General features: G+C 40.1%; 1 protein-coding gene across 4 annotated transcripts; it reads left to right on the plus strand.

The window, feature by feature from the left end:
• Nucleotides 1-25,058, plus strand: LOC104366891 (merlin). Of its 4 annotated transcripts, none has more exons than XM_042791676.1 (20): nucleotides 1-201; nucleotides 1,224-1,321; nucleotides 4,325-4,573; nucleotides 6,016-6,133; nucleotides 7,897-8,022; nucleotides 8,388-8,510; nucleotides 12,178-12,261; nucleotides 13,061-13,129; nucleotides 13,347-13,429; nucleotides 14,670-14,745; nucleotides 15,188-15,325; nucleotides 17,058-17,132; nucleotides 17,916-18,029; nucleotides 18,468-18,590; nucleotides 19,213-19,430; nucleotides 20,317-20,419; nucleotides 21,139-21,266; nucleotides 21,873-22,023; nucleotides 22,708-22,917; nucleotides 23,916-25,058. In XM_042791676.1, exons 3-20 carry the CDS (start codon nucleotides 4,566-4,568, stop codon nucleotides 23,949-23,951), a joined length of 1,983 nt encoding a protein of 660 aa, XP_042647610.1. In that variant the 5' UTR covers nucleotides 1-201; nucleotides 1,224-1,321; nucleotides 4,325-4,565; the 3' UTR covers nucleotides 23,952-25,058. The 4 variants fall into 4 exon arrangements, with proteins under 4 accessions (XP_042647610.1, XP_032859015.1, XP_032859008.1 ...); XM_033003124.2 differs by having other exon boundaries at nucleotides 1-184; XM_033003117.2 differs by lacking the exon at nucleotides 1-201 and adding an exon at nucleotides 215-292.
• Nucleotides 25,059-25,447: the final 389 nt, after the last annotated feature.

A 25,447-nucleotide genomic window follows, 5' to 3' on the forward strand; every position in this document is an offset into this window, starting at 1 on the left:
TTGTACGTTTGGGCGTGCGCTGCCTCAGCGTGCAGTATTACTAAAGCTGACGGGAATGAGGTTTTATTTATTTCCTGGGCCTCTAGCTGTAGGAGATTGGAGAGCAGCTGTTTGTTTCCTCAAGAGGTCACTGTCTGTGGGGAGACCTGCCCTGTGCTGGCTCCTGTGGGCTCACACAGCTGAAGTGAGCTTCATTTTCTGGTATAATTAAGTGATTGGGGTGCCATGTTTGGCCGCAATGTGTTGTGGATACAGTTTGTAGCAGGCCTCAGTCTAGCAGTGCTGGAAGGAGGTAAGGAGACAGGTGTGAGAGCTGAGGGACCATTTTACGCTCTTGAATTTCATGGGATGAAGTTGACTCAGCACAGTCTCTTTGGCTGTGTGGTGGTGTGAAATGTGCTCTTCCACCTGCTGTTGCATATATGAGCTAAATCTTGAAATATTGAAGGTTTTCCATGTAAAACGAATAACCTGTATGAAGTGAGAGTTGGCCTGTTGTGCTTGCTTATCTGTACCCTGGTAGAAATTTAGTTCTTGTAAATCTGTATCTAAAATGAAGTGTTAAAAAAAATTTACAAACTGAATAACGACAAAAAAAAGTCTCGACTTCACCATTGCCTTTGAGGTACACTAGGTAGAAGAACCCAGATTTTTGGGACAACACTGTTAGTTCACAGAGCCTGTGGTATCTGTTCTATGACATCAGGCTGAGGCCATCCCTTTTTCTATTTAAATGTGTTCATTTATCTTTTTCTACTGGCAGGTATTTTGGCTGCTGCCTACTTTTCAGGCTTATTCTTTTTAGGCATTATTGTCCCATCATCTTTCACCACAGGAAAGGGCAGGTAGGGAATTGTATTTACTTAATAGGGCAACAGGTTGCAGTTTCCCTTTTTAAGGTGGCTGGTCATGGTGAGAACAGGCTATTCTTTGTAGGGCTGGAGACACACTGCTGAAATAGTTTCCAATTTCATTATCAGTTCTTACCCATGGATCTTGACTTGGACATTTGTTTCTCTTATTTTAGTGCCTTATTGCTTGAATTATAGTGGAGAGAAGTTGGGAGGAGTCTTCCTGGCACAGGCAGGAAATGGTTAAGAGCCTTTCATATCACCTGGGAAAGCAATTCTTTGATTTTTCAGAGGGCGCTAACATGCTGCAGTTCATAGGAAACAAAGGAAAGGGGATCAAGTATAACAGTTGTTCTTGAATTTTATTTTCAGTGGCAGAACTTATGAGGGCTGGATATTGATGTCTGCTGAAAAATACGGATTATTGGATTAAAAAGAATTTTTTTCTTCTTAAGAAAATGATCTGTGAGGTAAGTCTTGATTCCAACCGGTGACTTTAGATAACTTACTTTTAGATTAAGATGTAAGAAAAACCTTTATATTGCTGACCCATTTAAAAGCTGTGAATTCTTTGCTTAAATTGTTACTTGGTTAGGGCAGGGAGCACAGGCAGAAGTGCGAGTCAACAACTGTAAAAAGCCCACAGCACTTTCCTGTATTGTCTACATTCAAATTGCTTGCATTAATTTCTGAGCTTAAGTATAAAAATTCACAAACCAGGAGAAATATAATGAATCACAGGAATTTGCATTTAAGAGGTACAGTAAATATTTCAGCAATGACAGGAGACTTTCACATTGTAGTAGTATCTATGTTAATATACTTTAGTAGTTGATGCTTCAAGCATCTTCTAGTGGTGGCTCTTAAAGTACTTTCCAAACCTTGTTTCTTTAAACCAGACTGCAGTCCCGAGGGTTTTATGTTTCCAGCTTGTGTAAGGACTTTGCTAGCAGATGGTACAGTTGCTGCCCCTGTGCTCTACTGGTCCTCGAGGGCGGACTGCTTCTGCGGGTATAAGAGAGAGATCTCACCTTACAGTGTGCTGCTGGTTTTCTGTGTGTGTGTGAAAACAGATGCATTTTCACTTGTGTGTGGCTGACCAAAGTGTGATTGGATGCTAATAACTAATGCATGGTTACACTGAGAGCAAGTGCCATGTGAAGGGAAATCTTTGTCCTGTAGAGAGCCTGCAAACCATCCACTCACCTTGGAATTGCTAAACTGAAAGTAAATTGTACTCTCGGGAAGGTTAACTGCAGCTTGTTTGATGTATTTCAGTCTGTCTTTAATGTACTGGATTCTGGTGATTTTATTGAGCTTTTTGGGGGAATGCTGATTTTATTTTCTTTCTGTACTTTTCAGTTAATACTGTAAGTGGTATCTGATGTGTGGGTTCTCTACCATTTCAGTAGTGTGCAGTGGTGTAACACGACTGTGATACAGATAAGCATCAGTCCTTGCAAGAGTCGCCTTGCCAGTTCTTCTTGCTATTGCCTGTAGTTCCCAGTTTCCCTTGCACCCCCACGTTTTGCTCAGGTGCCAGTTTCTCCCTGTCAAAGAGGGGAAAGGACTATAATCCAGTCAGAGCTAGTGGATGTCAATTCTTTCATCTTGGACATGAACGTAAAAGGCAGAGTCAGCACCATTTAGTTCCTGCAAAATATATTCGTCATCACTGCACTGCTGTTCCCCTTATCAAGCAAAGCTTTTGTCATTTTTCTGTTGGTTTTCATAAGGTGCAGGAGAAGAGATCATTCACAGCTTCTGAACTATCTGCTCCCAGATTCTGTCTGGACAGGAATCTTTTATCACCCTGCCCTATTTTGGATTAATGTGTTATTTCTTAAGGTTATGACACACTCTGATCTATCGCATTTTGCTGCTTCTGGGTCTGGACCTTAGATCCCTGTGAAAACTGCAGAAATAAATCACTGGAGCTCAGTGACAGAAACTATCTTGAAACATGTTGTGCATGATTCACAGTTAAATGTTGTTACTGCTTTTGCATTTCAACAAAAGATTGCAAACCCAGATTGTCTTATTCAGCAAGATTTCCCTTATTTGAAAAAGTTACTTTTCTAAAAACTTGACTGTTAAGTGCTTTTGCTTATGTTGTGAGTATCTGACATTCATTTAAGCTATTCAGTGTGAAAACCTCTTCTACTTCTTTACCAGTGCTATTGATTAAAATGTAGTTTACATTTCTTGGGAAAATTTGATATTCAAAAATGTCTTTTCGCTGTGAGTCAGAATGTACTTTTCCATGGAATAAAAATTCCGGAAAGGAAAAAAAATGCTATTGGAAATGTTGAACAAATTATATTGTCATTTCAAGCAGGTTATACAAGAAAAAAAGAAAGAACTTCAAAGTCAAAATGAAGGGCACTGGTGTTTTTGTCATATTTTGAGAAAATTATTGCATTCTTCTGCAGTTGTTCAATATTATCTATTCAGTGTTTTCCATATGAAACTCTTTGAGAATGCTCTGTACTGGCCCTAACTCTGAGTTCCTGTTAAAGTCAATTGACTGTTTCAAATTATATATTAGAAATGAATTATGAAACTTTTGTCCTTTGTCTTCAATCATTGGTGTTTTTTCTAGAGCTAATAAAAGGGCTGTTTCCAGTATTGTGTAGTAATTTGTAGTTCTCATGCTTCAGTTATTTACAGTAAGTCTCTGGTTTTGAAGAAAACTGGACAGAAAAGACCTTTGGAATATAACAGGTTAAAATATAATTTTGCTGCTAGCTGTGTTGCAGCTTGCTGACTACAGATCAAAAAATTACTGGAATAATTACTGCCCTTTTGGATGCCTTCACATGGCACTCTCTTTGTCATTATTACTGTGGTCACATTACACCATACTACTATGGTCATTTTTTGGTTTTAAATATTCCTTTCCCCTTCTGAAAACACTTTTCTATGTTAAATAGAAGGGACCTGAGCTTTGCTCAGTAGTGTGCACTGAGGTGTTGCCTGAATTATGGAGAAAATACACTTTGTGGCAAGATCTGTTTTTTCACTCTTCTAAACAAAATATTCCCCGAGGACAAGGGGGTATCCTGGGGGTGATGGGATTTGGGCTCTGGATATGCCTATCCCAGAAGTGCCCTGGCTTGCACTGATTCTCGGTAATGTGAACTGGCCTCTCCTAGGACTAGTGGCATGTACCAACAGAAGGACCAGCTTGGGGACAGTGCTTTAAGGGCATGTAGTTCCCTTCGGTCTTAAGGAAGGAGCGGATAGTATCACAGTGTTTTGGATAGAAGTTCAGAAAGATAGAAATTCCATCTTACGCTTTGCCAGCATCATAATGTTCTTAGTGATTTTTTCTCGGTGTAAGACCTGCTCAACAATTTAGTTAAGCCTATTATTCCTTGTCCTAACCATTGTGGCAATGAAGAGCAGATATTGTAATGTGTCATCACACTTGTCCCTTCTCTGTACTAACCAGTGCTTTCATTTTACCACAGATGATTTTCTAGCCCTTGGATCTTTCCTTTGGATTCTTTCCAGTTAGCCCACTATCTTTCCTGAAGTGTGTTGCTCCAAACAGGACAAGACTTCAGCAGACGCTTTACCAGAGCCAACTGGACCGAGGAGACTCCTCAGCTGGTCTCAGTGGTGTCAGAAAGATGAATTTCCCCCTGAGCTTTTCTTCCCCACTCTGAGTTGTCTCAAGTACTCGTTCTCAACTCTGCTGCTGATGTCCATATGATTTGGTAACTAACTCATCTGTCCTCTGCCTCAACTTTCCTACAATTTGAAAATAAAAACTTCCGTATACATTTTATCTCCTATTTAGTTAGCTGTGGATGAGGGGGCATGTACAAAGTAAGTGGGAAAATAATCAGTGTATTTGCAAACTAATTTAGAGCTCAGCAGAAGCAAGAGGGGACAAGATACTTTATAAAATCCTGGAAGGTACAGACAAATGGAACCTTTCCATTTAAACTTTAATTTGGAATTCCTTAAAAAGAGATTGGAAGTCTGCCTCACTGTAATAGTCTTATATTGTAGGAAACCAAGAATGCTTCAGTCTCTTGACCTATATAGTTTACAGATACTAACTAGATTGTGCTAGTCTGAGCTGCTAATTTTATAAAGTAAAAAGAAGAAAAATTTACAGGATGATTTCCTGTGGTCAGGAATAAACATCTGAGAACTGCATAGTGCAGATTCACACTATCATTTAATCCCAACTTTCAATGTTTGATTTGAATGGTATCTATAAAACCCCTGTGGCTGTGGAAATTGCATGTCTCATCAATTTTCTTGAGGGCATGGAGTTGATTGCCTTTAGAATAGAATATTTGTGAAGGAATTTTCTGGAACTCTACCGGGAATGTTTCTGTTCTAAATAATGATTGGGAATCAGTATGCTGAAGAGAACATGGTAAATTTAGCTTAATTTCACTGCATATATTTTTGGCATTTGCATCACTTCAGGGAATTAAGGTGTCATGTTGTAAAGAAACTCAATAGGTTAGTTGCTCAGGAAGTCATAACTGATGGAGAAGGATTGAGTTGGATTTGATATCGTAAGGTTTTGTTCCGCATGATGTAGCGCTCTGCTGTGCGTTTTACAAGTGGGGCTTCAACTGGTGCATTTGCTGCTGGAATATGCTGCAGAGACTTTTGAGAAAATGTATTTTGCCTGGCTATGTAAAAGGTATGAGGAATGTCATTTTTCTGTTGGCATTATTCAAAAGCCAGGTATTACTTTTATGAAACTAAACATTCATCCATTGCAGTTTTGTGGCAAGAGACTGCTGAATTGTGTGGACACGGGTGATTGTATGGAGCATGAGGGCTGGATTTGAGCTTCCCTATATGTCTTCAGCCATAGTGAGAGGCAGTCCCCTGGATCTTGCAATATCAGGCCTGAATTATGTTCTTTATAGTACTGTAGGAACCCTGTGTTTGCTGAGGTCTGAGAAAAGACAGGAATAATGTTTCGGGACAGTTTATTTTAAGGAGCAAACTAAATTTAAAGGTCAAACTAAATTTTTTGTTTCAACAGCCTTTCTTATTGTCTTGGACACAAAAATGCATATTTAAAGGTGACGTTATTCTGCAAGTTTGGACTCATTCTACTTTGGAATCTAGCCAAGAAAATGTTACTGAATTTCCAGCCTTAAATGTAATGCATGTTCAATTTCAGGTGTGGCTATACTCATAAACTAAAAAATATGTCCATCCGAGGCCTGAAGAAGAAACAACCAAAGACTTTCAAAGTTAAAATTGTAACAGTGGATGCTGAAATGGAGTTCAGCTGTGAGGTAAGAGTCCTGAGCAGAATGCTAGAAAGATGGAGATTGATATTTGTATTAGCAACATGTAAACTTGAAAAGTTTGTATTATAAGTTCATGGATGGTCTTAAAACTGTTCTGTTATTTTTATAAACAATGGATTACTTACTCTCAGATGCATTCCTCTATTAAACAACTCTGACTATTCAGAATTCAAAGCTGTTTCTGTGAAATCCATTTGATTGTGACGCAGCTAAATTAGCAATAGGCCTACTTTCTTCATACGCATTCCAGCACATGATGCAGGGCTTGTTTGTAAGTATACCTACTTTTCCACAATTTTTTTTTTTTTTTTGTGACAACTTTTTAAGACACTGCCATCTTGGATAAAGAAGTCTGGTCAGAGTTGGTCCTAAGATGTTGCATATAAAATAATTTCTAAAGTGGTACTTTTGTGCTCAGTTGATCTGGAACATTCTCTTCAAATCTACCAATTGTAAACTCCAGTTTATTTCTTTAATTACTATGATGGCTGTTTTGTATCTCAGGACAGAAAAGAGAAATGATCAAATCGAAAAGCTAACTTTTCTTCTATTAGTTACAACTGTCTAGTAAATTGGATAGAGAAATCATGGCTGGAGAAAAATATGAAAGAAAGCAAATATAGCAAGTGGTCAATTGCTAAAGGAATTGGGTTGCACTATTGAGGAGGCAGAACTGTGCCTGATCAATTCCTAATCATCCAGCAACAGCAAAAAAAGACACAGTTACTTTGAGGAGTTAGAAAACAGGTCCAGTGGGGCTGGCAATTCTAATGATTTGACTGTCTTGTGGGGCATTTATTATTTTATTTACGAGGTCCCTCAGACAGAATAGATTGGTCAGAAGCAATGCACTCTGTGACTTACTGATCTATAGTACTTGCAGGCAGAGCTCTGAAAACAAAGGATTTAGAAAAACTGATTTAGAGATCAGAGTCCTTGTTAACAAATTCAACTTAATGTATTCCTTCCTTTGCTCTCTCTTCCATCTCCCCAAATATTGTTCTTGCTGGGATGATTTCCTGCTTTCTATCCAAATATTGCCTAAATATTTTTTTTGGCATAAAGTTTTTAGTGGTTGAACCATGCAATTAGACAAAATAATCTTTTTAAAATGTAGCCAAATAGAAGAAATAGATGTGCAGCCACTTCAGTGAAAAAAAAAAAGAGGCATATGTGTGTGAATTTTGTGACCTTTAATCAGTTTGCTCTTTGTGGAGCCAGGCTACTAAATTACTCTAGAGCACAGGCTCCTGTTCATTTAAATCAGAGTAGCATAAAGATTTGGCTTTGTGCCACTGAAATAGCTGAGGTATATGAAAGATGGATTTGCTTTCATTGTTTGGCATTTCTACACTGTGCCCTGACACTCCTTTGATTTTCCCAGGCCTTCTCTCAGTTTCTCCAGTTTGTATAAATTATTGAACAGGATTTTTACAAATATTAATAAAGCCTTGCTGTGTCCTAGGAAATCAGTAGTACAATCCTCGTTCCCTGTACTCAAAGTGCTTGATGCTGTGATTAAATGACCACAGCTGCTTTGTGAATGTTCCTCTGGAGGAGAGGAAGAGGAGGTAGAGAATTGTAACTATTGCACCTTTGCTGTAGAGAGCAGTGGGCATGTTTCATTGAAAAGCTTAAGGTGAAATAAGAGTTCGTAGAAGGGCAAATGGTAGACTAGTTTGCTTGACTAAGATGTAGAAAATTAATTCAAGACATACCTGTTTTCCTTAATTTTCTTTCTCCTTTAGATGAAGTGGAAGGGAAAGGACTTGTTTGACTTGGTGTGCCGAGCACTTGGTTTAAGGGAGACTTGGTTCTTTGGCTTGCAGTATACAATAAAAGGAATGTGCACCTGGCTAAAGATGGACAAAAAGGTACAGGAAACAAAAAATAAGTGTGGCAATTTTCTACATATGAAGAGATTTACTTTTAGGACAGGAGCTAAAGGAATGTATTACATGACAACTCATACTTTTAAATGGTATCATTTTTTTAAGAGTAAAGTTTTTTGTGTTTTTTTGCTCTGATTACTTCTATCACATTTGGACTGAGATATCACACACCAATTGCCACTATATGCACTGATAGCTATTAGGTTTAAGCTCAGCATTGCCCTTCCTCCTAATATACGGAAAGGCTGCTTTAAGTGGATTAGTGGCTGCTTTCTGACTTTCCTCTGGAATATTCTTGAGACCTTATGTGCTATTTTTGCTGCTGATTTTATTTTATCTGTAAACAGGTTTTAGATCAAGAAATCCCCAAAGAAGATCCCATTAGCTTTCATTTTTTGGCTAAATTCTACCCAGAGAAGGTAGAAGAGGAACTATTACAGGAAATTACCCAGCATTTATTCTTCCTTCAGGTCAGGAACAGTTTTTAACCATGAATTCCTTCTGTATTTACCCTAGTCCTTTTGTATTGTCTTTGATCTTGTTGGCAGCTGTTAGTCTCAGAATAATTCTGCTGGCTTCAGCTGTATCAGTGTCTCTGTAAAGATCTAATTTTTATGAAATATAAACTTCTCTCTTGACTGCTGTGGTTTTGTGTACTGGTAAGCTGAACGTTGTTTGCTTTCTGCATGTCTTTGTTCTCTCACTGCTTGTGCTAGGAATGGGAGTTAAAGTGCTGAGACCTGTAGTTTCATGTAAAATTACTTCTACACCTAGCAGTTTGGGTAATAATTTCACATCTGGATATTCTAGACTTGTTTTGCTCCTATAGTATGTGTTTAAAAAAAAAAAAAAAATCCATGCAAGGCTGGCATTGCTTGGAGAACTGTAAGGCTTTTGCCCCAGTTGGTCAGTGCTAAGAAGTATAAAGTGAAGCCATCATTTTTATCAGCTTCAGAAGTTACCTTGAGGACTGTGTCATCTGGTCTGCTCTGGCAGCAGCTAAATTGGATAAAGAGAGTCTCAACAGCTCCTTGTCATTGTTGTCTTAAACCTGCTCCTGTAACCTCTTGAGTAACCATGCCCTAACCTAGTTCTTTCAAAATGAGCAGAATTAGAAGAGACCTGTTATTAGATGTACACACTATGTGAGGGAGTGACTACACAAGCAATTACGGTCACAGCTGTGAAGGTAGAGAAGAGGGAAGAAATGGTGATAAGCAGCTGAGGACAATGAGCTTTTTCACCCATATCAGCTGCAGATGGAACAACACCTGTGGCTACAACCTATCCCTGAAACTAAAACTTGCAAGTTCCTAAAAATAGTCCTGGTGGTTACTGGGAGATCTTGTTGTGTATGACTCTAGAAGGCACAATCACTAGAAAACAAGAGCTCCCTAACCTGTCCTTAAATCTTCATTTTGGATTGTAGGCAAAAAAGATCACAGAATTTGATAGCCATTCTGAAATACAGGCTTGTTCATCTAGCAAGTTTCAAGAGGAGTGGAGCAGCATACACAGCTATGACTCAAACAGAAGATTCACCACAATGTGTGGTCCTTTTAAGACAAAGTCTGAAGGCATCATCATATTGTCTGATAGGCCCTGGATGAGAAGTGCTGTTCCTTTGGTATGGCACTGGTAGTCTTCTGAAATGTCCGGACATGCACGCACCGATTTCTGCCAGTCAAATAAGCCAGTTTGAGTTGTCTTCCCTACCCCATGAACTGGATGCCTGCTTCTCATGCTAGCAGAATAAATCCCCAGCCCTGACAAGTCCTCATAAGCGATAACAGAACCCATTTTAGCTCTACCATAGGGGCAGCTACTGAGGAGCTGCAGGACAGCAGTACTGTGCTCAAGAGCAGAGTTAGCTTTGTGAACACAGCTTGGTTTGTACACCATGGTGGTTCTTAAAAAATTCCATGAGATGAAAGCCAGTAAAAGCAATAAAGTTAACTCCACACATGCATTGATGCTAGTAGCTTTGTAGAGGCAGCTTTCCTATTTGTCAGTTTTCTTTTGTCCCATATATTGTTAGGGTTCTTTCAGCTCCATTAAAGTAGATGAAGGAGCAAAATCTTGGAGTACCATGTTTCCTTATCAAAATAAAGATGCATCAATCAGGAACAGTCATGCTGTGGCTCCATAGCTGCAGCAACATGCCATAGCTGTAGCAATAGATATAGAAACATTGAATTTTGGATGGTCAGCTGTTTGTTCCAAAGTCTGTGACATCCAGCTTCTCTCCTGAGTTGCTGAGGTGTCTGCTGCAAGTTACAGCCTTCTGGTGTGTTGCTTTATTCTGGTAGCTTTCAGCAGTATGTGTCTGTGCAGGTAGATTGAATGTATGGAATAAATTCAGTCTGTATCTGTAAACAAACAGTAAATACACTTGTTCCCTGAGGAGGATGTGTTAATGGAGTAATGGGAAAATGCTGTTGTTCCAAGGGTTAATATACTAAATAGAACTTCATCCAGAACCCTTAACCACTTGGCACTTTGTTTCTTAAGCTAATTTTGGAAAGGAATGAGAGGGGCAGAACTCTTTTCCTAGTCTTTTAATCCTGATTTTTTTTTCACGCTTTTCTTTTCTCCTCGAACCTGCCTTGACTAGCAGATATGCAATTAACAAATTCTTCTCATTCCAAAGTAGAAAATCAAGACTGAAACAAATTTGAACTTGCAAAGTTTCCTGACTATAAGAACTTAAGATCACACCTGGATGCTAATAGGAAAAACATGTACAGACATCTGGATGCCTACAGATTTCAGCTCTACTGACTATTCAGACCTTTAAATTAATGTGGCATAACAGCTTTTTGCAAAATGTGTGAATAAATGTAAATGACCAAAGCTAAATGTTGTCTGTTTAAAGATTAGGTAATTTGCTCCTTCATAAAGAAGTATAACCAAATGTCCTGTAAGAGCTGATTGGGAAACCCCAGACACGTATGGGAGATTTATCTTAAGTTGTTCTAAATGCTGAAGCATATGATTTGCACCATGGAGTATGAAAGCTGGAGCTTTCCAATTTGGAAGAAAAGGCTTTTCAGTCTTTTCATTCTTTCCATTTTAACAGTTTAGAAAGAATTTTCCCTGTACTATAACTGAGCTTCATATATGGTGCTCACCAGAGGCTAAATCTAAAAGAAAAACTTTATTGATGGTTCATTTCAGTTCACAGTACCTACAGTGTCAAAGTGTATTTGTAAAGACAGCTCAGTGCTATCTTAAGTAATTTTTCTTTTTGGAAATGTTTAAGACTGTGTGTTATGCAAATTTTTTTGTCTTCTGCTTGTTAGTAGCCTAAATACATTACACCTGAGAAGAGGATTTGTGAAGATTAATTTCCTCTTCCCTCTTCAGGTTTTCATGTAAAAATTACACAACTGATTTAAGATCAAGCAACATCTTACAAATTATTATACCTCTGATCTTGGTAACATCATAGATTATTAAAATGAAAAGAATGTTAAAGGAATCTTTACCATTTATACTGGGCTTTTATTTTTAAGCCCCTATGTTTTTGTTTTGCTTAGACCACTGTAATTGAATAAATTGCTTGATTAGTCAGCTTCTGTTTGTGGGGTCTCTTTTATTCTCTCTGGAAAGCTTGAGATCGTACTATTATGGTTTTCAGTATGTCTCTGTCCTTGGCAATATCAGTCAGCTGGACAGCCCTGAGCAATCTGGTCTAGTTGGACCTGCTTTGACGAGATGACATCTAGAAGTTCCTTCCAGCAGAAAATTTGATGTTTTACATTGTTTTAAAGCTAACTTTTCCAAAACAGGAAGAAAAAGAATTGCTAAAAGGAATGATGTGCAGGCAATAAAATTTGTGTTTTATAACATTATTTTTCAGGACTCCTTATATAAATGTGTGGAGGTAGCCAACTGGCATTTCTGTGAACTAAGAATGAAGACACTAACTTTCAAAAGTTTGTGTTTTTCTTTTATTAAATGTAATGTTAAGTAAAGGCTTGTTGTGTTTCTGAATGCCATTTTATTGTTGCTGTTACTCATAATGGCGATGTTTGATGCCAAGTTATAGTCTGGGCATGTCTAATTTCATTTCAAGCCTGACATAAGTCCAGATTTTGAGCTTTTTTAACTTGCTCCCTTTTTCTTTTGATTTAGGTTAAGAAACAAATACTGAATGAGGAAATATATTGTTCTCCAGAAGCAACAGTTTTACTGGCTTCTTATGCTGTTCAGGCCAAGGTTTGTGCATAGAAGACCCTCTTTTTTTATCAATCCTTTTTCTTTTTTAACCAACATACATGGTGGTATGTAAAACACAGCAGTGTTAAAATTTGCTATTAAAGTAGGTCATCCTGGGAGGTATGGTCGCAGCTAGAAAAAATAAGCATTTAGATGCCACTACAAGGATTTTGGTATTATATACTATGTTTCTGTGATTTAGGGGGTTTCTTTGGACCTAACATTTTAATGTAATTTTCCTCCCAGCTAGAATTACTTCCTATTGTTTTTAAAAATGTCCATGAATACAGCAGGTGCTGATACCAGAGCTCACAGTGGAAGGACATGATGGTTTTTCATATCTTTCAGAACATAGTTCACTTCATGGCACCAAGAGCCAAACTGATACGATGGCAGGACGTGAACACAAATCCTTAGCAGGGCTGCAGCAGCCCAGCCGATACACAGTAGGCTATATGAGTGGGTGAGCTTATGCTCCTGAACACAGCGCATGGTTCAGCTGAGGGTATGAAGTCATTCCTTCATATTTGCAGTTACTGGGAGCCACAGGCTAGGACTAGAGTCTAAGGTTATAGGCCACCTTAGTGGCTGTATTGGAGCCACATACATAGAAGAAAAGCTGGAAGTAACTTCCATGGACAGTTCAGATGAGGGGAGCCTGTTTATTATGTGACACCTTGTATACAGGGGAAACCAAAACAGTATCTGTCTCAAGTGATCACATCAAACTATGTAAGCAACAAGTTCTTCAGCATTCTGTATCTAACAAACTGAAGTATCTTTTCTTTTGTTGGGACAGTATGGTGACTACGACCCAAATTTTCATGAGCCAGGCTTTCTAGCCCATGATGAACTTTTACCCAAAAGGGTAAGTCTTTATTCTGTATAAAATCAAATCTTTGAATCTACTTGCAACACAGATATTGTTGTGGGATTAACCAGAGCATTAGAAAATGTTTTCATCTGCCTTGAACTTGGCAAAATGACCGAGTTGTGAATGGCATTGCTGCATTCATGTTGCTTGGGAGAGGCAGCACATGTATTTGTATCTTCAAAGGAAACCAAGCTCCTTCCTTTCTCTGTAGGTCCTCAGGCAGTATCAGCTGACAGCAGAGATGTGGGAAGAAAAGATCACGGCTTGGTATGCTGAGCATAGGGGTATCGCCAGGTATTGAAATAATTTCATTTTTTGGAAACCCCGTACATTTCAGTAACTGGTTATTTGCTGTCTTCAGTAAAATTTTTTTTTTTGTAGAGTGAGCAAAGAAATACTGGTTTCCAAGCTGTAATGTTAATAGGTTAATTTATAACTAAGAATAAAGACACCCACTCATCTAGGGTAAAAAGTGTCTTGGGTAGGGCTCCAAGTGCTTGTAAACTGGACTTGCTTTGAAGTCAACAGAAGCTGAGGGGTCTTGCAGAGGTTCATGACCTAACATATCTAAAACACGAATCCTGTCTCATCAGAGTTCACGTGTGCCAGAAGAGAAAAGTTCCTGCAGGAAGTTTGAGTTGTGTTGAATTTGCAGTTATCCCTGAGAGTTTAGACTTTTAATTTAAGGCCATTAGCTACCTGGAGTTACTGGTGTGTCTTCCCTGTGCAGCAGCTGCCTTTCTGTAGCCATATCACACCAGTCTCTCCCTAGAATAAAAAGAATTAATCTGATATATTTTATATCTTGTGAAAATCATGGTTCAAAAGGGTGTCAGTGCACTTAACAAGGAACCAAAACAGTAAATACATGCCATCACAAATCCAGAACGAAGTTTTGGTGCCAGTCCATGTGGACGTTCAGCCAATGCAAGACATTCAGCATGCCTGGAAATTCAGTGAAACAAGTAGGAGCTGTTGGTACCCAGAAGAAACTTTTCCTAATATTTCGGTTCAATTTCTCTTTGGCTGTTCTAGATGCTTTTTAGCACTATTTTTACTGAATGTTTTCCTCAAGAGTTATTGATGCCTCACCATGAAGGCAGAAGAATGGTGGGTGGAGAGATTCTCACCCTTCTTTAGCCTCTGCCCAAAAGCTCTGTTTAGAATTTGCTCAGGACTCATTTCTCAATGAACTCTTTCCTGAAGGAAATCCCCTCATGTCATGGAAAACAATGGTAGGGTATGTCTCCAAGGCATAATATGATAGAGTGGCAGAACTAACACAAGGATAAGATTGGACTTGAATTTTAATAAAGATTACACTATGCATGATTCAAAATAGGTACAGCTTTACTGTCTTTATTCTGTAGAGATGCTGATTTTATTACCCTTTTTCTATTGTTGAGATTAAGATGACAAAATTGAAGAAAGTACAAAGGACCAGATTGCCTGTCTTTAAGTGGGAAATGTGGTGTCAGCTAGGAGAGAAACATTGGAAAGAAATTTCCAGTATAATCATGGCTTTATTCTCTAGGGATGAAGCTGAGATGAACTACCTGAAAATTGCCCAAGACTTGGAAATGTATGGTGTCAATTATTTTCCAATTGCTGTAAGTGCTTTACTTTAGCAGTTTTCAATTGCTGTAGGTAATGGTACTGTCCTTTTAAAATCCTCCAGGGAGTTTGGAACTGGGACTCCTGACTGCTGCTTTTCTCTGATGATGGTGGGCTGTGTACTGAGTGTCCTGACTTGGTTTACTTGCCTGCTAAATAAGTAGGTGAATAAAACTTAAGATTAATGTTTTACCATCTGGCAAAGGTCTTGAGTAGCTCTGGGTACACAATAGTAAGAAGGAAAAATAGACTAAAAGTTTGAGCTTCTGTAGTCAACCTAGAGGACTGGATTTATTAGCCAGCAGTGACAACATTCATAATATTTTGTGGCAACATAAGTTTCCTAAAAATACAGATAAATATTAGAATGTGTGGTTCTTGTCTGTGATTGTTTAATGTCACCTTAAATGGCATTTACTGATATCTGTTGTTTTTTAGCAAAATAAAAACCATACAGATCTCCTACTTGGAGTTGATGCCAAAGGTATTCATATCTACAGCATTAATAACAGGTTCTCTCCAAATAAGTCGTTTGAGTGGAGTGCTATCAGAAACATTTCCTATAGTGAGAAAGAGGTATGATGGCTTTGATATATTATTCTTTTTATATGGGCATGGGTGTGGACTGGGATTCTTGGAACAGGCTGAAAGCTGTCTCTGTTTAAATAATTTGGGGGAGAAGGGGAAAATCCTAGGGAGCTTTGTTAAAAAAATAAAAACAACAGACCTGCCTTTCAGATGGGCTGCATAACCTCGGTTCCCCTAGGAGCCAGATGCTGCTCTGAGCTCTCCAAACTTGTGGAGCCCTCTATTCTGGTTACTTCCCTGCTGCTTGTCCTTTGCAATACAAGTGTGTTATCTCTGAAAAAGATATTACGAATGCCAACGTGACTAGCTGCTTTAGTTATCTCAGCGGGCATTAGATGATCTGTAAAGTCTTAATGCCATTTTCACATGCAGAAGCTGTTCTTGTAGATGATGTTTGAAGCACAGTGGCAATAGGAGACATGGAGGGAGGTATACATGGTTTTCTGCCTGAATTCTGCCAGTTTGTCAGTGCATGATTTCAGTCTTCTGCACAACCCAGCCACTGCAATTTCACTGTGAGTTCAGAGCCCATCTTTTACTTGTAGAAAGTACAGCGGGGAGTGGGTGAAATTTAGTCTCATTTCAAATCATGTGACTATGTGGAAGGCTATAATCAGAAAAACTACATTGGTACAGTAATACCTGGAATTTGTCAACCAAATGACAGCACAGCTTGTTCCATTTTCTCTGGGCCTTTTGAAAAACACTAAGGATGCAATTTGCTGTCCAGAGTGTGATGTGCATACATTAAATTGGGCAGGGCAGCCTATAGGAGTTATGCCTTCAAAAAGTTTTTGGTCCTTTCGTGACATTAAACTTCCCCTCTAGTCTGTGAATACACTACTTTAACTGCCTATTGTCGGGAAATTGGGCAGCCCTATATTAAAGCTCCACTATATTCAGTGACACATTCGCAGCCGTGCTCCTCATAGGGCAATACATTCAATCAGTTGTTATCTACGGGGTGAAACAAGCTGTAGGGCATTATGATCTTGGTGACTCAGATGGCCTGAAATTATACATTGCATTGCAAATGAATTATAGGAATAGAGTGCTAGCTAACCCATGAGTCACAGAAAACAGGATCTTAAAGAATGGAGCTGTATTTTGATGTGCACCCAAAGAGAGCACAACAGATGAAGTGAAACAGTGTGTACTGACCCAGCAGCATGAAAGCCCTTCATGTCCTCTGGAAGGACTGAAAATGGGAGAAAGCAGGAGCTCCAGGACTGTTATCTGATGGTTAGAAGAACAAGTCCTTCAGGCCCTTGATACATTTTGTGTGCACCTGCAATGCCTGGTATTCAGAGAGGTGTTTGACATCCCTCTGACTTTAATCCTCAGAAGCAGTCATTTTCTTAGTAATGTCTTCTGCTTTCCTGATAACCACTGCTTGTTCCAGTGTTCTTATACCATGCAATGCCCAGGCAGTATTGTTATGAAAACCACCATCCAGACTGGGGTGGGTCTGTGGGAGGCTTTATCTTAATAATATAGCCTGCTATGGGAGCAGATGCGGAATCTGTGTCACAGCAACCCTGGTTCTGATTCTTTTGAGCAAAACGTTTTTGCATCACTCTCCTCACATTTGTGGCCTAAATTACTGCTTCCCTGGAGACAAGTGGAGATGGGCTAAAGTTTGCATTAGTATTAATACTTTCAGCTTTGTTTTTCATACTTCTCACTGTGTTTCCTTTGTTTTTGTCTTTTGCCTGTATAGTTAACTATTAAACCTCTTGACAAAAAAGCAGAAGTCTTCAAGTTCTTTTCCTCTCAACTCAAAGTGAACAAACTGGTAAGTGTCCTGCTTTCCTTCTTTAAAACTGAGCCTGGTAATACTGACTGATACCTGAGTGAGAAATATTGTTTGTAAAACCTATGGAGAAGCCAGGGAGCATTAAGTTTCTGTATGTGTTTTCTTGAGGATTGTTCTATCTGGGAAGTCAGGGTGCATACGTTTGTCCTCTCTGGGAAGAAGAAATGATGAGTGGAAAGCAAGATGTAAAAGAAGGCACAAATCACAAAGGGAAATCCAGATGCTGGAAGAGGAGGATGTAGCGTATGGGAAGGTGCAAAGCCACTGCAGCATCTGCCTGGCTGGCTGCTGTGGGTTCTTAACCAGATACTTCCTCTCCTTTTCTGGGAGAAATGACAAGGAAGGGACCTAGTCAACTGGCTAATTGTATCGTCACTGATTGCTTCCTAACACAACCACAGGGGTTGAGTCATTTCTCAGTGAGCTTGTCGAGGGGCCGTCACAGGTAACCATGCCCTCAGATACATTTTGGGTACTCTTGGCCTGAACCTATTGCTTGTTCTTATTCAGGAAGATGGAACCAGAGGGGGAAGAAAGACAGAAGGAACCCCTCATTGTGTTATGAACTCTTCTAAAATATTATGTACCTGTGTATGAGCCTGCCCTGGGTGCGGATTTTATTGGAGGGGAAGCAGCTGCGAGCAGTTGTGCTGAACTCAGAATTGTCAATGTCTGTCCTGTGAGGTCAATGTGGGGTGCTCTGGCCCTTTGGCTGGGGCACAAGTACGTCAAAATTGCATTTGCTTTGCTTTTCTTATGCAGATTTTGCAGTTGTGCATTGGAAACCACGACCTATTTATGAGGAGAAGGAAAGTGGACTCAATAGAGATCCAGCAAATGAAAGCACAAGCCAAGGAAGAAAAAGCTAGAAAAAAGGTAGATTCTTTCTGCTCCTCTATTGTTGGAAACACCGATTATTATTCCAGATGGTGCCCTTGCTGCCCATTCAATGCATCAATATGTGTGTGGGAAGTGAGAAAGTGCAACAGGATTGAATGTGGGAACAGCTCTAGTGTGTATGCAGCATCTGAAGATGTAAGTGATGTTTGTGAAACTGAATAATGTGATAGCAGAGATTTGGGGTACATAACAGATCAAGAGTTTTCGCATCAGCCTGAAATAACCAGTGTTACCTGTTAGAGGAGTTCAGAGCTGCAAAGTGCAAGCAGCTTCAACATTGCATCTCTGGTAAATAGCAGTCCACCAGCTAGAGAGCAGTCCATTCTCTGTTAGATTCATTCACTGTGCTGCCTCAGGCCCAGATGAGATTCTGCTGCAAACCCACAAATGTGGTATTACTCATTCTGTTTCCAGATGGAGAATCAAAGGCTGGCCAGGGAGAAGCAGCTCCGAGAAGAAGCTGAGCGAGCCAAAGAAGAGCTGGAAAGGCGTCTCTTCCAGCTGGAAGATGAAGCCAGGCAGGCCAACGAGGCCCTGGTGAGTAGTAGCACATTAGTCTGAATATTCTTGTGCTTGATGGGCTTTCTTGGTTTGGAAGCTGTGTTTTTGTTTGTTTGGTTTGGGTTTTGTTTGCTTGTTTGTTTTTTCTTACGGTTTCTGTGAGATGCCAGGAATTATGGCTCAGACCAGGCTGGAGAGTTTCTGACCACTGGTGGAGAGGGTGTGCTGGAATACCTGGGAAAACTCTCATCTACCATAACCTCCATTTGCTGTGAGCCATTTGCTCCCTGTATTTGGTTCACAGAGCTTTCTTCAGGCAAAGAGGGAAGAAAGGAAGCAACCTTGGAGCTGAAACTGGGAGAAAGGGGCGTGGTGCACTGGCAACTGAAGGGGCCAGCTTCAATTTTTGGTTGATGTCTTTGTCCAGCTCTAAGCAAATCTGCCTCCTTGCTTTGTAGAGGTGAGAGGCAGTCAGGAAGTTAGGGAATTCTGGAACAGATGAGGAACACCTACAAATTATATTTTCTATACTTTTTATTTTAAGGAATAATGTTTTATCACTTGATCTTTTGGAGAAAGATGTCCCCTTCCTGACTGTCTGCAGGGGTGATTTTATAGATACTAGACCAGATAACTAAGGAAAATTGTTTCTTCTTAGCTTCGATCTCAGGAAGCAGCAGAGTTGCTGGCTGAGAAAGCTCAGATTGCAGAGGAAGAGGCAAAATTGCTGGCCCAGAACGCGGCAGAAGCTGAGCAAGAGCGACAGAGGCTGGAGATCACGGCTCTGAAAACCAAGGAGGAGAAACGCCTGATGGAGCAAAAGATGCGGGAGGCAGAGCTAATAGCAGTGAAGCTGGTGAAGGAGTCTGACCGGAGGTTAGATTTACTTGAGTGGGGTTGTGTGGTCCCTAGTGGGATACCTGGGTAGAAAGAGTGCTGCTTTTCTCAGAGCTAAGCCCATGAGGGAAGGATTGTTCCCAAAGCAATACTTCAGTGTGACTAAGATGCCTTGTGTCTTGTTCTACCTGGTACGAGGGGTTGTGATACAGGTCAAGATTACAGAGGATCAGATGCAAGGCTTCAGAGATGTTTAGTATTAAGGATCCATAATGCAGAAGTATTTTCAGTTTAGCATTATCAAAAGAGCACTGGCTACCTAGCTATCTAAATTTACCAGTCTGTATACCCTGTGAGTTATAAGGCTGTTTTCATTAGTACCAAGTGATGATCTCTTGTGTCCCTTTCAATTATTGGAGAAGTGTAAACCAGGTAAACTCATGTGGAATATAAACCATTCTAAGTGTTTGAATGTTCCATAACACTGTGCTGCCTGAAGATGCAGAACAGACCAGTGTCAACAGAGGATGTTTAACCTTGCTATTAAGGACCTCCTGCTTGTTTTAGGATACTGCCAAAAAGCTTGCCAAAATAAAAAGCAGATATGTTGCACCTCTCCCTACCTCAGGGAGGATCTCTGGTAGCCTGGAGAATATGTATCAGCAGGTCAGCTGAGCCCATGGAAATTAAGAGTAGGAAAAACATGTTAATTGAATCAGTTTGTACAGGTTTGTCTTTGAAAGCATGTGTCACACTGTGTCCAGTTCTCTATGTGACCATCCTACCACAAGTGTCTTTGGGTAAAGGAATCACTCGCAGTAATGGATCTTTTTCTGGAAGCTAGTGAGGTGCACAGTTCTGAAATCCATGTGTTGCTTTATACTGGAAATCATCAACCGTTCACATCAGAATATTTGTCTTACAGAGCCAAAGAAGCAGAGCATCTGAAACAAGATCTGCATGAAGCCAGAGAGGCTGAACGGAAAGCAAAGCAGAAACTCTTAGACATAACCAGGCTTAATTATCCTGTAAGTTTCTGCTCTGCTGGGCACCACTTCATCTTCAGAGACAGTCAGATGTTGATTGCATTTTTATAGCCCCCATCAAGCTGAGTAGTGGCATGTCTGCATCCAGCTGGGGGACAAACACCTATAGGAACAACTGGTACTTAAACACAGCATAGCTAGGGTGGAAGTTGTATTTGTTCAGGGCAGCAAGTCAGGATGTTAAGAAAGGCAAGATGAAAACAGGACTGGTGTTGGGACTTAGGGAGCAGAGATTGTCTTGCCTGCATTCATGCCTAATACTGACTCTGTGCCGCCTCATGTAATACTTTGTGGAGGTGGTTGTACTGAGCCAGCTGTGTTGTTCTGGCATGTGAATCGTCCATAAGTGTCTTTAGGCAAAGCAGATGAAGCTGTCTCTAGGAAGAAGGCAGAGCTAAGGCTGTGTACCCCAACTCCCTCTTCTGCTCCAGTCTTGCTGAGAATGGATTTCTATTATCTGCTGAAATAGATGGGAACATTGCAGCCAGGATACTATTTTGCCCTTGAGTCTGTGGGTTGTAGACTTCAACAGTTCATCTGGGGACACTCAGGTAGAAGAGAAGGGCTGCAGGAGCATTTGTCTCAGAATCCATGGGTAACTTATGAAGTGGCTCAGAGTGGAATTCTTGCAGAAGCTGAGCAGATAAACCCAAAATTAATCAATCAGATTTTACTGGTAGTGCTTGTGTTGCCTCTTTCAGCACACGGTCAAGTACCCGCAATACTTGCCAACTGATACCAGAGATGCCAACTTTGACAAAGGATCCATAAAGCTGGATTTGAAGGACATTGACCTCAAGAGACTATCCTTTGAGATAGAGAGAGAGAGGTACCAGTATTCTTATGGTGTAAATAAATATAAAAATGTTAATAATGGAAAGTACAGAAAGGAAAAAAAAAAAAAAATCTCTGGGAATCCCAGTCCATCACTCAGGACAGCCTCCTACTTGTACATATGGCTGGAGGCCTTTTACTGAGCTGGTGTGGATTACGTCTGTGTAAAACTAGCTATTTACACAGAGGAAGGGTGTTCTGGTTGCATCAAGCCATGACAAGTCCAGAACCCTTCTGCCTTGGAGAGCGTTGTGTCAGGGGCAAAGTATTTTGACGGAGTAACAGCACGTTAGAGGACAAAAGCCTCCCTCTAGTGTTGAAGTATGGCATTACTTTGATCTAATACATCGAGAGACTTTGCCTCTCTTGGCCTGGAGGGGAATGCTCAGTAAAACGTTACTAAATGTGTGAATGCTGAAGTGTGGAAGTGAACCGCCTTCTCACTGGGCCAGGGGAGTCAGGCTGATGTGTACCAGGCTTCATTTTGCCTATCAAAAACACAAAATGAAACAAAGAACTTCCTCTCTCCTCCTTCCACACACGCCTGTTGTTGAGCTATGTCATGACAATAAGTTCTTTGTCTCTGATGTGTGGACTACAGGCTAGATTACTTAGAAAAGAGCAGAAAATTCGAAGATCGACTGAAAGAACTGAAGTCTGAAATTCACGCTTTGAAACTAGAAGAAAAACAGTCCGGGCTTTACTCTCATTGGAATGAAGTACTGGGATCCTTGGATCGCTCCTTAGGAAATGTATGTACCCTAAATACCTGCCACATTTTTCAGCATGAATCATAAAAGAGAATAGTGTGGGTGTGCCAAAGGTAGTTGCTGTATGTTCAAGGCACATGCTCTAGTACCCTTGATGGTAAAATACTAAAAGTGTGAATGCAGACAAGGAAAATTTATGTCAAAACAAAATCTAAGAAGTTTTTCCTGGGCAGGATACCAGTACTGTAAGCAAAAAATAATAATGTTATTTTACAAATTATGAAATCAAGTAAGGGTTTAAGGTCTTGGAGCAAACAGTAGTTGGAACTTAACACATTCAAATGTGGTTCCTCATAGTTTGCATCACATTCTCATTCATGTGCTTTGTGGTTGCTAAAAGTCATAAAAGTCTTGGTGTATTTTTTAAAGCAGTGAGGAACTAAACCCAGATTTTTGTAGTAAGTTTCTTGTTATGTATATAAACACTCCAGCCTTGGTTCTAGCCAAACCAGTTCAAGAATAGGGCTCGCTTTGTCTTTCCAGGTTGTTCCACATGTAGGAAAAAATGGCTCTGAGTCAATGGTTTTAGAGGGAGAAGGGAGGCTTGGAAAAATCATGAGGGAAGATGGCCGTTATTTTCTGACTATGCATCTGATGTTCTTTTTGGCTTAATGAGTGTTGATATAGAGAGGGCATTAAAATTCTATGTGTTCTTTTCTCTTAAAGACTCCATCATGGATGAAAACCTTTGAAACTGGAGATTCATTGGATCTAAATCTTCAAAGACCTTTCCCTGCTTACTCGTTAAATACTACAAGCAGCTGGCCTTGTACCAACAAAATTCAACACACAGTGCCAGTGGAAAAGTCATCTTTTCAAGCAGATTCCTTGGTTGCCAACACTGTGGGCACGGGAACCAGAAAACAGATTATAAAGGTAATCAGATTTGTAAGTGAATTCCCAAATGTTGACTGAACATTTAGAGAGGCTTTAGGGACCGGTTTTGTCCGGCACTGTCACAGCCTCTCACATGATGAGTCAGTGCATGGCTGTTGCATGAGTTTGGAGCCTCTACATTGGCACACTATTCAGCACTGTTTATAACTTGAGGCCACCCATTTTTTCTCTCAGATGATCTAATCTGGAATGCAAAGCTGTAAGCCTTGGTAAATGAAACAGAGATGCCTGTATGCTGTAGGAGGATCTATGTTAAATTTTATTTGTATCATACAGGCTTGGAAATGAGAATGTGCTCCCAGGTATAGAGCACTTAAAACATATACTGTGCCTGTCTTCTGGTTTTAAGGGGCAGGGAGGAAGATATCAATAAATGCCTAGACTTCCAACAGTTCAGTTCTCTTCCAGTGTGTTCCCTGTCAGAGTCCTGAAGGGCTAATGAGCTCGGTCTTATGGAAAAACAACCTGCTTTTAAATTTTACTATAATGGAAAATCTAGTATGCATTCAAGAAGAACTGTAAGGGCATGCAGTCTTGAACAGTGGGAAGGAAATCAGCTTTCTCTAGGCAATGCTAAATGTGCAAGGCATTGGGAATAAAGAAAGCTTGATATATTTGCTGTTTTACATGAATAAAATTGGGGATTTTTTGGGTCAGTTCAAGGTTCTAGTATATAACAATCAAGACCTGAATTTTCAGGGTTGTGTGCTTAGAACTAGAAGAAACACGACTGAGTGTAACAACAGATGAGGAAGCAGCTCTTTCTAATGCAAGTAACAAGCAACTTCTAAAACAAACTTAATCCAAATAGCAGGGGTGAGGCAAATATGCTTAAGAAGGAAGGAAAAGCTATTGCAGGACATCTTGCAAAAGGCTGCAGAGTTGGAAGTAAATGAAGAACTGGACGAAAGGGAGTTACTTTGCTTGAAGTATGAGTTCAGGATGAAACTAATTTTTCCTATTTGATTTGCCTGTAGGTTCAGCAGCATGACTCGGATGTGATCTACATTTGAAGCATCTCATTTCCTTACCAGACTGGTAGAACCTGGTGACCATCTTTCTGGCTGATGCAAAATGCCCCTATAGGAGGACACTTGTGCAGCTCTGTCTGACGGGTATCAGCATAAGAGACATGGTACTATAGTCAGAGCGATGCCGTTCAGCTTCCAAGCAGCTAATGTAAGCTGGGAGCACTAAAACTGCCAGTGTAAAATGGCTGGTGTCTTTGGATACAATGGTAAGCATACAAACCCAGAGGAGTATTGTTTACTACTTATGCACTTTTGAAGAAACACTTTATACTTCTCTAAACCTTCTTCCTCCAGGTGTTTTTACACACTGACTTATCAGTGTGGTATTCCACTTTGTAGAAAGGACGCTAGGCAGCAAGTGTCCAGGAGATGTTTGGGATGAGAAAAAAAGTTGTATATGAGCTTGATGTTTACCTACACAATGGACTGATTATGGTTTTGGTTAGGTCCATGGGACATGACTCCCACAGAGCCGCTCAACATTTTATTGTTTGTCTGCCAAATATTTTCCTTTTCCTCCCCAAACACTTCGTGGTTCGCTTAATGGATTAGCATTTCTCTGTGAGAAATCTCAGCTTTTAACTCCTAGACGTAGAAGTGGACATGTTCAAATACCTCTCATTCCTGGGGGAATCCTTTGTCCAGAATGCAAAGCTTCTGTTCTCTCTATAGTTTCTGAATAGATCAAGCACTTTGTTTCTTTTGTGGTTCCAGCAAACTTTGCATACCTTGTTTCCCAGTTCTGTGTTACACAGCTTCCAAATTAGACAAAGACAAAAGATGCTATTGGTGTCTGCTAAAGTTGGACTTGTTTCTGATGGACAGGTGCATGCAGCAAAATGTCTGCCTCATTAGTAAAACCTGCTTGCATCTTCTAATTTTGTGTCTACGTTTGTGTATGTTTCACCATAAATCTTCAGTTTGAGGACTTCTGGGGAAGCAGCCAATATGTAGCTGAAGCTAAAGTAGTAGCACAGCTGAGCATGTGATGTGATATAAAAATGAAAGTTAATGTTAAATATCTTGTTCTAAAAGCTAAGATTAAGAAAAATATATTCAATAAAAGCTTCAATTTCCACTTGCTAGTAACTGCTTTGATCTGCATGTTCTGTCAATATTACAACATTATTAACAAGGCAGGTTCTAAGAACAAACATACAAATCTCTTCTGTGCACATCTGCAACAGACAGAGAGCATTCTGGGGGACAGCAGCTGTGGCCAGCTCTGTTTTCAGGCCTTTACCAGTCATGACACTTAGATGGCAAAGTGCACATAAGAGCAACCTGCAGTGCTGTCACATTCCTGAGAGCAGTTTCTGCCTCTGGTGTGCAGAGAGGAGAGGGTGTTTGTTCTCTTTACAGCTCTGAGATGCTTGCAAACTATTGGCTATCCCGGGCTGTTTCTGCTCTGTCTGGAAAAAGCCTCGTGGGTGAGATGGAGAAGCTGTCAGAGGTGTCAGACTGAAGAGGCAGATGCT

Source organism: Tyto alba, unplaced genomic scaffold (assembly GCF_018691265.1).
Source record: "Tyto alba isolate M040663 unplaced genomic scaffold, T.alba_DEE_v4.0 Super-Scaffold_19, whole genome shotgun sequence".
Lineage (NCBI taxonomy): Eukaryota > Metazoa > Chordata > Aves > Strigiformes > Tytonidae > Tyto > Tyto alba.

Bases quoted from the DNA above. Each gene is read 5' to 3' on its own strand.
- LOC104366891 (XM_042791676.1), top strand. The intron at 6,134-7,896 runs GTAAGAGTCCTG...TTTCTCCTTTAG, and splicing joins AAATGGAGTTCAGCTGTGAG to ATGAAGTGGAAGGGAAAGGA. The intron at 22,918-23,915 runs GTAATCAGATTT...ATTTGCCTGTAG, and splicing joins CCAGAAAACAGATTATAAAG to GTTCAGCAGCATGACTCGGA.